Here is a 15215-nt window from a genome sequence, read left to right on the forward strand (position 1 = left end):
TCAGATCGGATGCTTAATGTGGTCGATTTCGAGCCCGCCGCCGGTGCCACGGCCATCGCCCGTGCCGCGGCCCCCGCCGCCGCTCTTGCCACCCTTGCCGCGGCCTGCACCCTTGCCGCGGCCTGCTCTCGCGTCCTGCGCTCGTGGCATGCTTGTCCTTAGGTGGAACGCACGTTACATGTTTGAACGGCCTCCGGGATTCAAACAAAAAATAGCCAAAGCCCTCTCGCAACCCCTCCGACCCCCTGGGACCCGTGGGCGTCGAAGAGGCGCGCTCGGGGGGCCGTTCTGAGTTACCTCGAAGCACACTGTGCTGCGTCAAAGCACCGGGCCCGAGTCCGCCAGGCGAGGGCTGCCATCCGGGTATGCCGCTCGGTTTGCTGTGCTCTCCTCGCCGTGTAATAAAATTGGCGGACGAGTGCCGCCCTAGCGTGCTTGAAGATGGAGTCGACTCGGGCGTCCGGCGTCGCGTCGTGTGCAGGTTCGCGTTGTAGAATTTAAACAAAAGAACTCTCTCACACAGCCGACAGGCTCGACACAGGTGCGAACTGGCGCGTGCTAGTACTATCACCGGCACACCACCGGAGCCGCCTAAGCGACTCCGTTAAGAGCGGCGATGCACTTAGCACCGTGCACAATGCCGCTGTCCCCGCAGGCCCGAACAAACCGCTGGGGGATGTTGTCGAGGGGCTCCCACGTCCAACCATCGACATCGTAGTCTTCCCAAGCGGTCAGAAGCTCGATCCCCCCAGCTCTCTGCCGCCACGCGATGACCTTCTGGACGTTGTAGCTGTCTGGCAGCAAAAGCCGTTTTCGGCCCCGCCCGGACCTGCGGCGGTTTTGGTTGGATTCCGTGAGATACCGATTTTTCTGTCACTAAATAATTGGCGTAGTGCTTGCCATGAGGGTGCTGAGGGTTGGGGGGGGGGCGGTATGCGCCACATAAATCGGGAAGTACCATCCTGTGCGCCGCAAAGGCCGATCGCGCCCGACGGTGGGGCGGCTCACCGCACACGCATAGTTGCGAGGCCGAGCCCGCCGGGCGCGTAGAGCCGAGTGGCCGGGGGGGAGGCGGACCAGGGAAACCGCGCGCGGGAGTACGAGGTGACATGTGGCGCGGGCACGGCGGGGGAGACGGGGCGGTGCTAGGGGCGCGGAGCGCACATTGTAGCGCAGAAAAGGGCCTTATGAGTGGGGTAAACGGACCAAAGCCCAGCCGCACCGTGAAGGGACCCCGTTGTCCGTTTGACATCAGACTTTTTTTGAGTTGGAGGTAATAATTAAAAGGATTGCACTGTCCCAAAGAACTGATTCATTCATTTCACCCTCACATAGTAACAATACCTCAAAGTTGAAAACCTCCAAAATAGGCCGTCAGGACTCTGTCAGGACTCCGTCAGGACTCTGTCAGGACTCTGTCAGGACTCCGCCAGGACTCCGCCAGGACAACCACTGCCCCCCCGCTGTGAACAGAGCCCTTAGCTAGAGAGTAGGGAGGGGTGTACAGTCGAGTTACTCCCGAGGGCAGGGACGGCCCTCCACTGAGGGAAAGGGCGCAACGGGGACGGCATGCTCACAACCCAGCCACGCAGCTCTTTGCTCGCGTACAGCCAACGAGTTTGCTGGTCCACAGGCAGGCCAGGCCGTGAGCGTGGGCCGGTCGGGCCTGATCCTGCGGTGAGCACTGGAGGGCTATGCGGCTCGCTCCGTCAGCCGACTTGCGCCGTCGAGCGGTCGAGCGCTTCGGGTTGGACCCGCGGGAGGGTCCCTGCGCGGCTGACATGGCCAGCCAAGCCGTGTGCGCTGCCGTGGGCGCTGTCGTGGGTGCTGCCGTGGGTGCTGCCGTGGGCGCTGCTGTGGGCGCTGCCGTGGGCGCTGCCTCGGTCAGCAGTCGGTCAGCAGTCGGTCAGCAGTCGGTCCGCTGCTCGGCGCTGGCCTGCAGGCCGCCGGTGGCAAATCGGGGGGGCGCGGGCCATGGACGTCGTGGCCGAGCTTTGCTGCCTTCTTGCACGTTGCCGGCTGTAACGTTGCCTGCACCATGGCCGCGCCTCTCTTGCTTGTGCGCTTTCATGGTCGAGCCGAGTGGCGCGAGAGTGAGCGTGATTTCTTTTGTCTGTCAGGACTCTAAGTTTCTGTCAGGACTCTAAGTTTCTGTCAGGACTCTCAAGTTTCTGTCAGGACTCTCAAGTTTGCTTGTCAGGACTCTCAAGTTTGCTTGTCAGGACTCTCAAGTTTGCGTCAGGACTGCCCCATCAGGACGATTCCGCAGAGGGCGCGCACGGTCGAAAGGGGGGCTGGGCGTCTATCATTCACTGCTGGGGGGGAGGGGAAGGAGGGTTGCAGTGAAGGAAGGTGGAGGTCTCGTCGGAGGCACTTGTGAGCACTGTGAAGACCGTGCGCCGTCAGGACCCCGCCAGGACTCTGTCAGGACTCTGTCAGGACTCTGTCAGGACTCTGTCAGGACTCTGTCAGGACTGTCAGGACAGGTGCGGGAGGTCCACAAACCAGGTTTTTTGGGTGGCGATGCTTTGTGGGCGGACAGAGGGTGGATGCAATTCGGGATGCGGAAGTGCAAAAGCACATGGTGAGCGGGTTGGACGGACGCTATATGAGTGGAGAGGGGACTGGAAGGGTGGAGAAATGGCTGTGTCAGAGCGAGGAACGGGAGGAGAAGGCGATTCAGTGGTCGTTGGAGGAGAGCAATCGGCGGGTGAGAGAGGAGAGGAGGCGAGCGGAGGCGGATCAGAGCGAAGAAATACAGATTTCGGAATCAGACTCGAGCGGATGCGAGGAGGAGGTGGAGACGTGGAAGCGTTATGGACGACGGAAGGGGCAGAAGAAGGCGCGGGTGGATAGAGCAGCAATGATTTCAGATTCAGGATGGGGTCAAGGCAGTCAATCAGTCGATCAGTACATGAGTCAGTCAGTGGACCAGGCAGTCAGTGGTGAGCAGAGAGGAGAAGTTCAGATGGAAGTGGAGAGCGAAGGCGATAGCGGGGCAGCGGGGAGCAGCGGGCAGAGTGGGATCGATAGAGGGGAGTCGAGAGGAGACATGGTGGGAGGAGGGAGCTATGCTGAGGAGGACGACGAGCTTATGCTGGAGTACATGGGGAACGAGGGCGTGGGCAGCGAGGAGATCGACAAGTTCATGGGGTGGACGACAGTGGATATGGGAGACGAGAGGTTGGGACGAGCTCGGAGGGCGGGGCCAAGCGTGGACAGACGAACTGGGATAGAGGAGCGTGGACGTGTTGGAGGCGGGATGCGAGGGAGACATCAAGGGAGACGTGACAAATACGCTGAGGCGAGAGATCGAGGCAGAGGCAACGAGCGACAATGATGTGGTGGAGGTGGAGGATGGGACTGGGGATGGTAAGGAGGAGGCTGGTGCGGAACGTGATGGAGTACGAGAACGGGGGGGGAGGGGGTTCAACTTGGCGACGGCGGACTGTGGGCTGTCGCGGGGACCAGTCCGCCCGGAGGGCGCGCTGGGCAGATCCGGATGGTCTTCACACCGGTGGGAGGCACCGAGGCGTCGAGGGGACGCTCTTCTGTTCAGTGGACGCTCGTCGTCCACTGAGGACTCAGTGGTTGTGACCACTTGTATGCTTTTAATATTAACCTTGCGAACTCGTCCCCCCCGGCAGGGCTATGCAACTGTGACCAGTGTGTGCTGTCTACGCCTGAACCAGGTGTCAAATCTGCCGATGCGTGACCTGTGCGTGGGCTGCTCTGTGAGGGGTCCAGGTGTAGTCCGACGGGTAGGGGGCCTGTGCCCGGGCGGTGTCCGGTGCAGAGTCCCTCGCTGATCCCGCCTGGGATGTTGGGTACGAGGTCGTGGAAGCTTCGATCCCAAGGGGGGGAGCTGATCCCACTCGATAACCAACTCTCAGGGGCAGTAGGTGGGCGAGCTTCAAGCGCGCTCATCTCGATCGTCAAGGCGTCGCTACGCGCGGTCTTCCGTGGGGGGAGCGTCGTCGACGGGTGCGGGACCGCGGCACAGACAGTGCTGTGGCGATGCCTCCGGCTGCTGCGGTGAGTGGCTTGCTGCTCGCTGCGATGGCGAAGAACTCGTCTCGTCACACGCCAAGGGCTTATGCTCTGTCGAGACGTGAGGCGTATGGGCCCAGGAGGGGAGGGCGCATGCGTAACGACGCTGCTAGAGATGCCTTTCGGGGCCCAGAGATAAAACTTCTGATGCCATGCGTGACCTTGTAGTGTCCCCAGCTATGGGCGTGTCCACGTTGGAGCCAGGTGTGGTGTGGACGCGAGAATAGCTCCGCCGTTCATGGAGGCAACCGATGCGAGTCGACTGGTGTGTGTCGTCGTGGTTTCGTATCAAGAATTCTCTCTCTCTCTCCCGACGGCGACGATGGCACCCTCAGCTCGGTGGAGCGGTACGATTCGACAACCAACGTGTGGGAGGCGGTGGTGGCGCCGATGGCGTCGGCGCGGATGGATGGGTTCGCTGCCTCCTTGATGTAGTCCTTGTCACACACACACACACACACACACAGATTGTGTGTTCTCGTGCGAAAAGAAACTGGTCCGGATGAGCGTAGAAAAGGGCGGGGACCTGTTCCTTTTTACCCATCTCGTAGTAGTTTTATTTTTTGAAGAAAAAGAAACCGCGCGGCCCTAGACATGGCCTCCCACCGCATCGGCGCGCGCGTCGCGGGCCTCTCGCCAGCGCAGCTGTGCGCCATCATCGAGGCGCAGGCGGGCGCGAGCGACGCCGCGCTGCGCGTGGCGGAGGAGCACGCTGCACGGCTCGTGGAGCAGCCCGAGTGGGTGCTCTCCGAGGTCCTCCTCTCGCCGGACCTCGCCCCGCACATCCTCGCCCAGCTGCCGACCACGGAGCACGCCATCAAGGGGACGTGCCGCGCGTGGCGCCGCGGCTGGAAGGAGACGCTGCCGAAGCGCGAGAGGCCGCGCATGCTAGTGGTCGGCGGCCAAGGCAACGGTGGCGCTTTTGTCAGCTCGCTGGATCGGTACGACCCGTCAACGAATGAGTGGGAGGGGGAGGCGGTGGCACCGATGCTTTCGGCACGCACGTATGTCGGCGCGGCGGTGCTCGATGGCAAGCTCTACGCGGCGGGCGGCCAGGATGATGAGGACGACCGCGCAACTTCCAATCTGGTGGAGCGGTACGACTTTGCTACGAAAGCGTGGGAGGCGGTGGCGCCGATGGGGACGCCACACGAGGGTCACGCCATGGCGGTGCTCGACGGCAAGCTGTACGCTGTCGGAGGCTACAACGGCGACGACAGCTACCTCAGCTCGGTGGAGCGGTACGACCCGGCGTTGAACGCGTGGGAGGCGGTGGCGCCGATGGCGACACCACGCGAGAATCACGCCGTCGCGGTGCTTGACGGAAAGCTATACGTTGTGGGCGGCGGCAATGAAGATGACGGCCTCCTCAGCTCGGTCGAGCGGTACGATCCGGCGACGAATGCGTGGGAGGCGGTGGCGCCGATGGGGGAGGAGCGGAGCAGGCCCGGCACGGCGGTGCTCGACGGCAAGCTCTATGCTGTGGGAGGCTACAACGCCGACGACGACATCGTCGCCCTCAGCTCAGTCGAGCGGTACGACGCGGCGACAGACGCGTGGGAGGCGGTGGTGCCGATGGCAGAGGCGCGGAACTATCACGCCGTGGCGGTGCTCGATGGCAAGCTGTACGCGGTGGGCGGACTGGATGCCGGCCTCCTCAGCTCAGTGGAGCGGTACGACCCGGCGCTGAATGCGTGGGAGGCGGTGGCTCCGCTGGCGGCGGTGCGGGCGAATGGCTTCGCTGCCTTGATGTAGTTACGCCCTGGTTACGCCGTTGCAAGAGGAGGTGCGAGGGTGGGCTTTGTGGTTGAGCTCAAGGAAGTGTTTGATAGAAAACAGACAACTCACGGGAAAAAAAGAACACGGACAACCCAAGGGAGGGATGAGAGAAAAAAACTCCCACCAAAACGGCCGGTCGGCTGCAGCTCTCGCCTCGCTGGCGGCGCGGTCTGGTGCCGCGGCGCCCAGCTCTCCTGTGGGCTCGCGGCGGCTCGCCGCCGCGGTGCCGAACAATGTGATCAGTCCGGATTCGTCCCGGCGTGCCGCCGGTGCCGCTTCCTCGCTGATTTTTGGCTCGACCAGTTTGTCGACAAAGTTGCCTCCGAGCTCCTGCTGCTCGACTACGCGGCGGAACCGGCCCATCGCGGCTGAGACGTGATGCGCCGGCACCGGGGCAACGGCGCGGGACCATTTCCAGGCTCTCTCGAGCAACCTCAAATTTGGCCGATTTTGTGGATCTCAACCCTGCTGCTCTCTGACCACAACCTCGCGGCCCGCTGCGCGGCTCTCCGAGCGCGAGAGGAGTCGTCTACGAGGCGGCGGCGAGCGCAGGCGGCGGCGGCGCGGCGGCGCGGCGGCGGATCGCGGCGCAGACAACGGCAGCAATCTGGCTGCTGCTTGCTGCTGCAGCAGCTGCTGCTGCGGCTGCTGCTCCGCTGCCGCTGATTGTGGACACGATTCCCCCGATAACCCTGCCCGCCCGCTCCGCCCCGCCCGCCCGCCGCTCCCCGCTTGCTTGCCCGCCCGCCCGCCCGCCCGCCCGCCCGCCCGCCCGCCCGACCACCCATTCCCATCACCATCTCACATACCTTCATATAGGCGCTCGAGTCCTCCACTCGCTGCCTACTCGCTGCCTCTGGGGAGGAGGGGAAGACGTAGGGCTGCATGCGCGCCTTCCAACGGAGGCCCCTCCCCGAAAGGCAAGTCTTAGCCACATGAAACCCGAGACCCCTCCCCACCGCCCCGATCCCCCCACACCCTTGCTCCCCTCCCCCCCTCGGGAGGGCCGAACTGAGGCGCCCGTGGGGACCCCGCACTTCCCTTCCCCCCTCGGAGGGCCGGACTGAGGCGTCGAGGGCCCCGCTCTTTCCCTCGCATAGCGGCCACTCTTCGGACCGCTGGTCGAGCGACCCGGGGGATGCCCCGCGCGCCTGACCCAGGCGCGGAAACGAATCTGCGAGGCGTGGCCGCTCACGCGGCCCGATGGGGAGGAACGGGGCGAGCCCCCTCCAACCCACCCGCGCTAGGTCCTGGGTGACGTAGGGGAAACCCGGCGAGCCTGGGGAACTAGCCGGGGCAGTCGGAGAAGGGGCAACTCCGTGCACTGACGGTCGGCCGTCAGAAAACACGCCTCCGTGGCTCGGGTTACACCAATCCTCGCTACCCAACGCGGCCAAAGGATATCCACCTCGAGAACCTCGAGAACCACCAAAACTCCCGCGCAAACCCAGCACGCCACACCGATGGCCTCCCACCGCATCGGCGCCCGCGTCGCGGGCCTCTCGCCAGCGCAGCTGTGCGCCATCATCGAGGCGCAGGCGGGCGCGAGCGCCGCCGCGCTGCGCGTGGCGGAGGAGCACGCTGCACGGCTCGTGGAGCAGCCTGAGTGGGTGCTCTCCGAGGTCCTCCTCTCGCCGGACCTCGCCCCGCACATCCTCGCCCAGCTGCCGACCACGGAGCACGCCGTCAAGGGGACGTGCCGCGCGTGGCGCCGCGGCTGGAAGGAGACGCTGCCGAAGCGCGAGAGGCCGCGCATGCTCGTGATTGGCGGCTTCGGCAGCGGTGGCGAGTCGCTCAACTCGCTGGAGCGGTTCTACCCGTCAACGAATGAGTGGGAGGAGGAGGCTGTGGCGCCGATGCCGCGTCGGCATGCACGGTAGCGCGCATGGCGGTACTCGATGGCAAGCTCTACGCGGCGGGCGGCGAGAATGACGACGACGGCGCCCTCAGCTCGGTGGAGCGGTATGATTCGGCGCTGGATGCGTGGGAGGCGGTGGCGCCGATGGCGGAGGCGCGGAGCGACCATGGTGTGGCGGTGCTCGACGGCAAGCTGTACGCTGTGGGCGGCTTCAACAACGACGACGACTTCCTCAGCTCCGTGGAGGGGTACGACCCGGCGTTGGATGCGTGGGAGGCTGTGGCGCCGATGGCAACGGCGCGGTATGCTCACGCCGTGGCGGTGCTCGACGGCAAGTTGTACGCGGTGGGCGGGCACGGCGGTGGCCGCCTCAGCTCGGTGGAGCGGTATGACCCGGCGCTGGATGCGTGGGAGGCTGTGGCTCCGATGGCGGCGGCGCGAACTGATTTCGGCGTGGCGGTGCTCGACGGCAAGCTGTATGCGGTGGGCGGGCGTGGTCACGACAGCGTCCTCAGCTCGGTGGAGCGGTACGATCCCGTGACGAACGCGTGGGAGGCGGTGGCGCCGATGACTACAGTGAGGACGACCCTGGCCGCGGCGGCGCTCGACGGCAAGCTGTACGCTGTTGGTGGGCACAACCACAACGGCGCCTCCCTCAGCTCGGTCGAGCGGTACGATCCGGCTGCCAATTCGTGGGAGGCGGTGGCGCCGATGGCGTCGGCGCGGCTGGATGGGTTCGCTGTCTCCTTGATGTAGTCCTTGTCGAGGACGAGGTGCGAGAGGTGCGAGCCGGTGGAGAGAGATGTTGCGAGGTGGTGGTTGTACAAGGAGGTGTGTTGGAGCACTTGGAGTGCAGTCATAAGCCTCACGCCCCCTTTTTTCTCGCGCTGCCACCGGCAACAAAGAAAGACAATCCGATATTCACTCCCTTTGTTCTCTTCTAATAAAATCGGAGGGTCGGCCCACGGGGGGACTTCGTGAACTGAAGCGACCCAACGATTTTATGAGCGGCAGGAAAACTATATTTCTTTTTCTGGACGCCTCGAGCTTCACACGTCGTTTCTCTAGGAAGCCCAGCGGAGCGCCTCGGGCGGGCGGTGTACAGGCTGGCCGCTGCCCGGGCCGCTGCGATCATACACATATGGCGGCCCCACTGCAGCTTGCGGGCGACGGCGTCAACACCACGAGCGACACGACCGACACCACGATCGCGGCTGCCGAAAAGGCTTTCGGCGTGACCGTGAGCCGCGGCGCTGCCGGCGAGCATCTGTTCCGCAACAACGCTTGGTCGCCGCTGGAGTACGCGCGCAATGGCAGCCGCGACCTCTACATCACCGAATTCCGGTTGGAGCGGTGCTCCGCCTACAACACGCTCGTCAAGTACGTGCTGCTGCCGGTTCTTGGGCGGGTGGCGTACCGCCTCCTCACAACCGAATATCTCGAGACCTTTGGTCCGTGCGCCGCCGGGCCGTCGGCCTCGACGGTCGGCGATCCGATCGTGGCGTATGTGGACGAGAGGAGGCGTTTCGTGGAGAATGGCAGCAGCTTCGGCGGCGCCTTTCCCGGCGAGCTGGTGCTGCAGACGTTCGTAGAGGGCTCGCCCGAGAGCGGCTTCGTGTACGTCTTCGACGGCGCGATTCGCGGCCGGGTGCGGGTGACGTGCAAGCTGAGCCCCGGATGCTGGCTGTGCCCGTGCGGCTGCTCCTGATGAGGTGGTTCCTCTCTGTGCGAGTAGAGAGATACACGCGGACAGACTGCTTTGGCCTCCTGTTTTAGAGCGAGGCAAGCCCGCAGCCCCGACCGAGCCCGGCCCCGGCGATGAAAGGTGACCGGCGCGCTCAGCCACCTGCGCTGTCTCGACCACCTTCGCTCCCTCGGCCGCCCAATCCCTCTCGACCACCTGCACTCGGGAGAGGCATGCTTGGCGTCTGGCAAAGTCCTGTGGCGGAAGTCCTGCGGAAGTCCTGCGGAAGTCCTGCGGAAGTCCTGCGGAAGTCCTGCTGTCGCGCAGCCTGCCGAAGCCTGCCGTAGGCCGAAATCCTGCCGAAGCCTGACGAAGCGCGGACGCCTGCACCGCGCGGAGGGGCTGTGCGCGCGTCGAGGAAAGCGCGCGTGGTGGTATCAGTATCAGTCTTACACACCTCCAAGCATGGAGGAGGGGCCCACACGCACACACACGCTGCACACAATTGGCTCGGGAGCCGACACGAGGCACGCTGTCACCGGCCGTAGCACTGGGTCCGGACTGCTGGACACACAGCACACAGCTCACAGAACAGCTCACGAGGTGGCGCTGTATAGTGGGGTTCTCAGGGACCGACACAGGAGAAGAAGGTGGGGCACAGGGACAGGACACAGGACTCACGAACTGATATCCCAACCCGCGCCGGGGGCGGTGGCGCGCGCGAGCGCCGGGGTGTTTGGACCCGCAGTCTGGCAGGCGCCAGGCCACAGATCCGCCGGCAGAGCCTTCAAGCCGCATCCGCGATCCGCGCCGGCTCTCAGAAGAGATCCGGCGCGGTGCTGACCGCGTCCTCGCAGCGGACCACCGAGTTCACGATGATGTCCGAGGAGAAGCGGTGCAGCTGCGGCACGATGCGGTAGTCGCACAATGCCGCATTGCGGTTTGCGGCACTCCTGCTGCAACGCGCGCGCGGCGGTGAGGAGAGCGCGAGCCCTTGAGCTGCTGGAGTCAGTCCATCGCCCGCGCATGCGCGCTGGCCTTGAGGTGGTTCCACCAACAACTGGCCCAGGGGTTGTGACCCTGCGCAAAGCGCAGGAATTTGCCGAGCGCGCCCTTGGTCCTAGGGCCCCGCTCGGGGAGTTGAAGGCGGCCGCCGTGGTGCGCGTAAGAGTTCCGGAGAACCTCTTGGCACCACGCGAGTGGCGGCCGCCACTCCGACGCGCCGCCGGTGGCGCCGCGCAGAGCGCGCAACACCACCAGAGGTGCGCCCAAAAGCCACGGATCTCGTGGTGGTATCGCGGTTGCGAAATTTATGCGATTGTGAATGAAAGAGATTTCCTCTACAGTAAGAGACAACCCAAACGTGAGGTTACTGACTGCACTCCAAGTGCTCCAAGTGCTCCAAACGAGCGGTCTCGGGAACCGTACCCATACTACTCAAAAGTACAATATACTACCACAAAGCACCACTAGCGATTTCGCGCGGAGGGCGTAGTGAAGCGCTGGGGCGCTCACTGTGTGTTATTCGGGTGGGGATCCATCAGTGGTAACCGGCTTTAGTCACAGATCCAAGCTCAGACGCCACACCAACACCACAAACACGCTCACTTCGCCGCTGCTGTAGAGGGCCGCCGGGGGCCCATACTACGTCGAAGTACGGACCCGATCTCGGCCCTCACGGGCTGCCACGCGCCCGCGCGCGGCGCGGGCCGCACCGCCCATGCCCCCGGGTCACCGACCCCGCCTCTCGGCCCTCTCGGCCCTCAGGAGCGTGCGGGAGACCGGCGAGGGGCGCGCCGCGCGCCGCCTGCAGAGCCGCCAGAGGCATTGTCGCCTCCGCTGGCGGGGTTCCCGCGCGCCCGCCCGCGCCCGGACCCGCGCCCGCTGCGCCCGCGGGCTCCGGATGCGCCGCCATCCTTCTCCTTCTTCTCGATGGCAGTCCGCGTGTGCTTGTCGACGGGTCGGCGGCGTGGTCGAGGGGAAGGTCGCCGGCGGCCGCAACTCCGCCGCCGTCGCTCCGCCGGCTCTGACCGAGTATCGGGCGTTGAGGGCGGCGGCGCAAGCGGGTCTGGCGCATCTATCGCCACGAGCCTCGCGACCGCGGTCGTGGCACACCTGGCGGCGGCTCTCGAGGCCGTCTCTACGGCGCTCGACGCCGTGTGAGGTCGCCGGCGGCCGCAACTCCGCCGCCGTCGCTCCGCCGGCTCTGACCGAGTATCGGGCGTTGAGGGCGGCGGCGCAAGCGGGTCTGGCGCATCTATCGCCACGAGCCTCGCGACCGCGGTCGTGGCACACCTGGCGGCGGCTCTCGGGGCCGTCTCTACGGCGCTCGACGCCGTGTGAGGTCGCCGGCGGCCGCAACTCTGCCGCCGTCGCTCCGCCGGCTCAACCGAGTATCGGGCGTTGAGGGCGGCGGCGCAAAGCGGGTCTGGTGCGCCACACGGCCACCACCCTTGCCAGCGCCCTTGCCGCCGCCCTTGCCACCCTTTGCCGCCTTGCCTCCGCCGCGGGCGGCGGTGGGAGCGGCCTGCTGGGCTAGCATGTTGTCCGTGCTGTGGACGGGCACGTGGAACGGCGTTACATGTTTGAACGGCCTCCAGAATTCAAACAAAAAATAGCCAAGGCCTTCTCGCAACCCCTCCGACCCCCCGGGACCCGTGGGCGTCGAAGAGGCGCTCTCGGGGGGCCGTTCTGAGTTCATACTACCTCGAAGTACAATATACTGCGTCAAAGCACCGGCCCTGAGTCCGCGAGGGATGGGAGGAGGAGTTGTGTGTGTGTGTGTATGGGAGGAGGACAGGGTCCCCACGTGCACGAGCAGGATTCTTGCCGAGAGAGTAAGGCTGCGCTTGGAGCACTTGGAGTGCAGTTGGCAGCCTCACATCCAGGGCCGGGGAGCTAAGAAGCGCACCCAGCACCTTGAAATTCTTTTCTTCCCCTTACTCAGCCTCACCGACCCTCCCCGCACAATAAGTCGGAGAGAGAGATTTTTGAAAACCAACAAGAAATCACGACGCGCACAAGTGCTCACTGTGATTTGGGCTCGGGAGCTTGTCAACCTCAGCCGAAGCTGGGGCCGGTCCCGTAGCCGAGAGAGCCTGCGTCGATGAATTCGACGCGGTCGGGAGGCCTTGCGGAGAGACCAGCTCGAGTTGACGAGTACTTTATGGTGCCATCCAGTGGCCGGCTGACTACGTGACTAGCCAGAGGTCGATACTCTGGATGGACGGCCCATACGTGTAGGATGCGAATTGCGATGGCCAACCGCCGTCGCGTCCTCACCGTTGGCGACGGCGACATGTCCTGCTCGCTCGCTCTGGCCAGAGCCTTTGGTGATCGGCTGCATCTGCTCGGCAGCACGCTCTGCTCGCATGTGGAGCTCGAGCGTACCTACGCCGGCGCCGCGGCCATATCGGCCGAGCTCAGTGAACGCGGCGCTCGAGTCGCGCACGGCGTGGATGCGACCGCCCTCGAGGCGGCCACGCTCGGCTCGTCGCAGGACCACGTCGTTTTTTGCCACCCTCACCTGGGCCTCTCTGACCTCCTGAGCGTGGAGGAGCACGCGCGGCGGCACATCGCCCTGATCGGCCACTTCCTCGCCTCGGCCAAGTCGCTGCTTGCGCCCGGCGGCCTGATACACCTCACGCTGTGCGGCAACCAGCGCGCTTCCTGGCGGGTGGACGACCACTGCCGCCGGCTCGGGCTCGAAATTGTGGACGGCAGGCACGTGGCGGCGCCGCCGCTGGGTGGGCGAGCAGGCGTGCCCGTCCCGCCCCAGCCCGAGTGGCGGGCGCGCAAGCGCTTCCGCGACGGCTCTCTCGGCTCGCGCCACGCGCTGGCGGCGTACGGGTATGAGCACCGGCGGACCGAGGGCGGCAGCGGCGGCGAGCGCTGCGGACAAGGTCGCGGAGCCGGTTCCCGAGCTGCCCTTGGGTTCCTCTTGTAGGCGACGGCGACGTGCGCTCGGACAAGTCGGTCGAGCTTGTGATTGCGGTCGGACATGTCCAGGACATGTCCAGGACACCTCTATGACATGTCCCGTAGGTCGAGCTGGTGATTGCGGAGGCCACGCCCACGCCTTGCGCCGGGCCGAGGCGGCGAGAGGACCAGGCGGTGGGGCCGCAGGCGGAGGAGAGAGAGAGAGACGAGAGAGACGCGAGAGACGAGAGAGACGCGAGACACGGTCTGGCCAGGTTGCGTCAGGGTTCGGGTACTGGGGGGGGGGGGGGGTAGGGGAGGGTTTCGGAGACACAGTCTGGCCAGTGACTGGAGTCGGTGTGTGGCGTGACGCAGGGGCGGAGAGACACCTTCGAGCGACTCGCAGACACGCAACCCAAGGCACTCCGCCGGCGGGGGACACCCTCCCGCGTGCTGTTCGCAGGCGGAGTGCTGTGCCGTGTCTTGGACGGGCGGCAAGGACTGCAACCTCGCGCTACTGGCGGCGTGGCGGGACGCGTCGCTCCGCGTGGCGGCGCTCGTCGTCTTTCGGCCGGAGGGCGCCGTCTTCCGCGCGCACCCGCTGTGTTTGATGGAGGCGCAGGCGGCGAGCCTCGGGCTGCCGCTCCTGCACGTCGTCATCCCTCGCGACCCTCCCTCGTACAAGGAGCCCCTCCCACCACACTCACACGCACACGCACACGCACACGCACACGCACACGCACACGCACACGCACACGCACACGCACACGCACACGCACACGCACGCACACGCACTCATACACGCACTCACACGCACGCACCACGCACGCACGCTCACCGCCGCACCCTTGCCTCCCCTCGCTACCTTAGGAAGCCTGCACCGCCGCACCCTTGCCTCCCCTCGCTACCTTAGGAAGCCTGCACCGCCGCACCCTTGCCTCCCCTCGCTACCTTAGGAAGCCTATGTGCGCGGCATCCGCCGGCTGCGCGAGCAGCACGGCGTGCGCGTCCTCGCGACCGGCGACATGGACTTGGTTGGCACGATGGCGCGCAACTGGATCGAGGAGTGCGCGGAGGCCGCGGGCGTGCGCGCCTTCTTGCCGCTCTGGCAGGCGGAGCGCGCGAGCCTCCTGCGGCGGCTGCTCGCCGAGCGTTTCCTCGTCTTCTTTTCCTGCGTCAAGAGCCCATGGTTCGAAGCCGGCTGGGTGGGGCGTCAGCTCGACGCGGCGGCCGTCTACGAGCTCGAGACGCTGGCGGCGCAGCCGGAGGCTCCGGCCGCGGCGGGTTCCGGCGAGCGCTACCTGGAGGGGTCGGTCCCCTACCCCCACGGTACCGCACCCATCCCCTACCCCCCACGGTACCCGAACCCTAGGCGAGCAGGTCAAGCCGCTCGACTTGGGCGGTGAGCGCGGTGAGTACCACACCATGTGTCTCGACGGACCGCTGTACGGCCGCCGCGTGGCCGTCACGCTGACGCAGCCGCTCGAGCTTCAGTCTCAGCCGGGGCAGCGGGAGGGGGAGCGCTGGTGGACGCTCGGCTTCGCCGAGGGAAGCGTTGAGGCCGGGTGCGCCGCAGCAGCCGATGCCGCCGCTGCCACCGGCGAAGCGCCCGTGTCAACCCCCCCCGACGCCGACGCAGACACCGGCCTGGAGGCGTCAGCTGCGGTGCAGACGTTGCGTGTGTACCCCGCCCCGACGGCGGAGAAGGCAGAGAGCATTTTGCAAGGCGGCTTCCGATTCCCGAGCGTCGAGGAGTCGGTGGCGCGGGGCCTCAAGGCGGGTGCAGGCGCCCTTGCCGCCGCCCTCCCCACCCCCCACCCCCCGCCCCCCCCCCCCCCCGCCCCCCGCCCCCCGCCCTCGCTCTCGCCCTCTCCCTCGCCCTCTCCCTCGCCCTCGCCCCCGCCGCCCTCCTACCCGCCGCCTCTG

The 15215-nt window shown here is 66.0% G+C and overlaps 3 protein-coding genes across 3 annotated transcripts; 2 read left to right on the forward strand and 1 right to left on the reverse strand.

Moving 5' to 3' along the window:
- Positions 1–591: 591 nt before the first annotated feature.
- On the reverse strand, positions 592–1252 carry EMIHUDRAFT_247579 (hypothetical protein; the record flags this gene model as incomplete). Its single annotated transcript, XM_005764599.1, has 2 exons — positions 592–870; positions 1223–1252. The coding sequence occupies 2 exons, from the start codon at positions 1250–1252 to the stop codon at positions 592–594; spliced, it is 309 nt and encodes a 102-aa protein (XP_005764656.1).
- A 6040-nt stretch (positions 1253–7292) lies between these two features.
- EMIHUDRAFT_120183 (hypothetical protein) lies at positions 7293–9395 on the forward strand (the record flags this gene model as incomplete). Its single annotated transcript, XM_005764600.1, has 3 exons — positions 7293–7525; positions 8461–8518; positions 8847–9395. The coding sequence occupies 3 exons, from the start codon at positions 7293–7295 to the stop codon at positions 9393–9395; spliced, it is 840 nt and encodes a 279-aa protein (XP_005764657.1).
- Positions 9396–12469: 3074 nt separating this feature from the next.
- EMIHUDRAFT_459699 (hypothetical protein) lies at positions 12470–15069 on the forward strand (the record flags this gene model as incomplete). Its single annotated transcript, XM_005764601.1, has 6 exons — positions 12470–13273; positions 13318–13346; positions 13416–13484; positions 13753–13941; positions 14246–14573; positions 14662–15069. Coding segments are annotated over exons 1-6 (1680 nt in total), but the record flags the coding sequence as incomplete, so codon positions are not given.
- Positions 15070–15215: the final 146 nt, after the last annotated feature.

Source organism: Emiliania huxleyi (genome assembly GCF_000372725.1).
Source record: "Emiliania huxleyi CCMP1516 unplaced genomic scaffold EMIHUscaffold_589, whole genome shotgun sequence".
NCBI lineage: Eukaryota > Haptophyta > Isochrysidales > Noelaerhabdaceae > Emiliania > Emiliania huxleyi.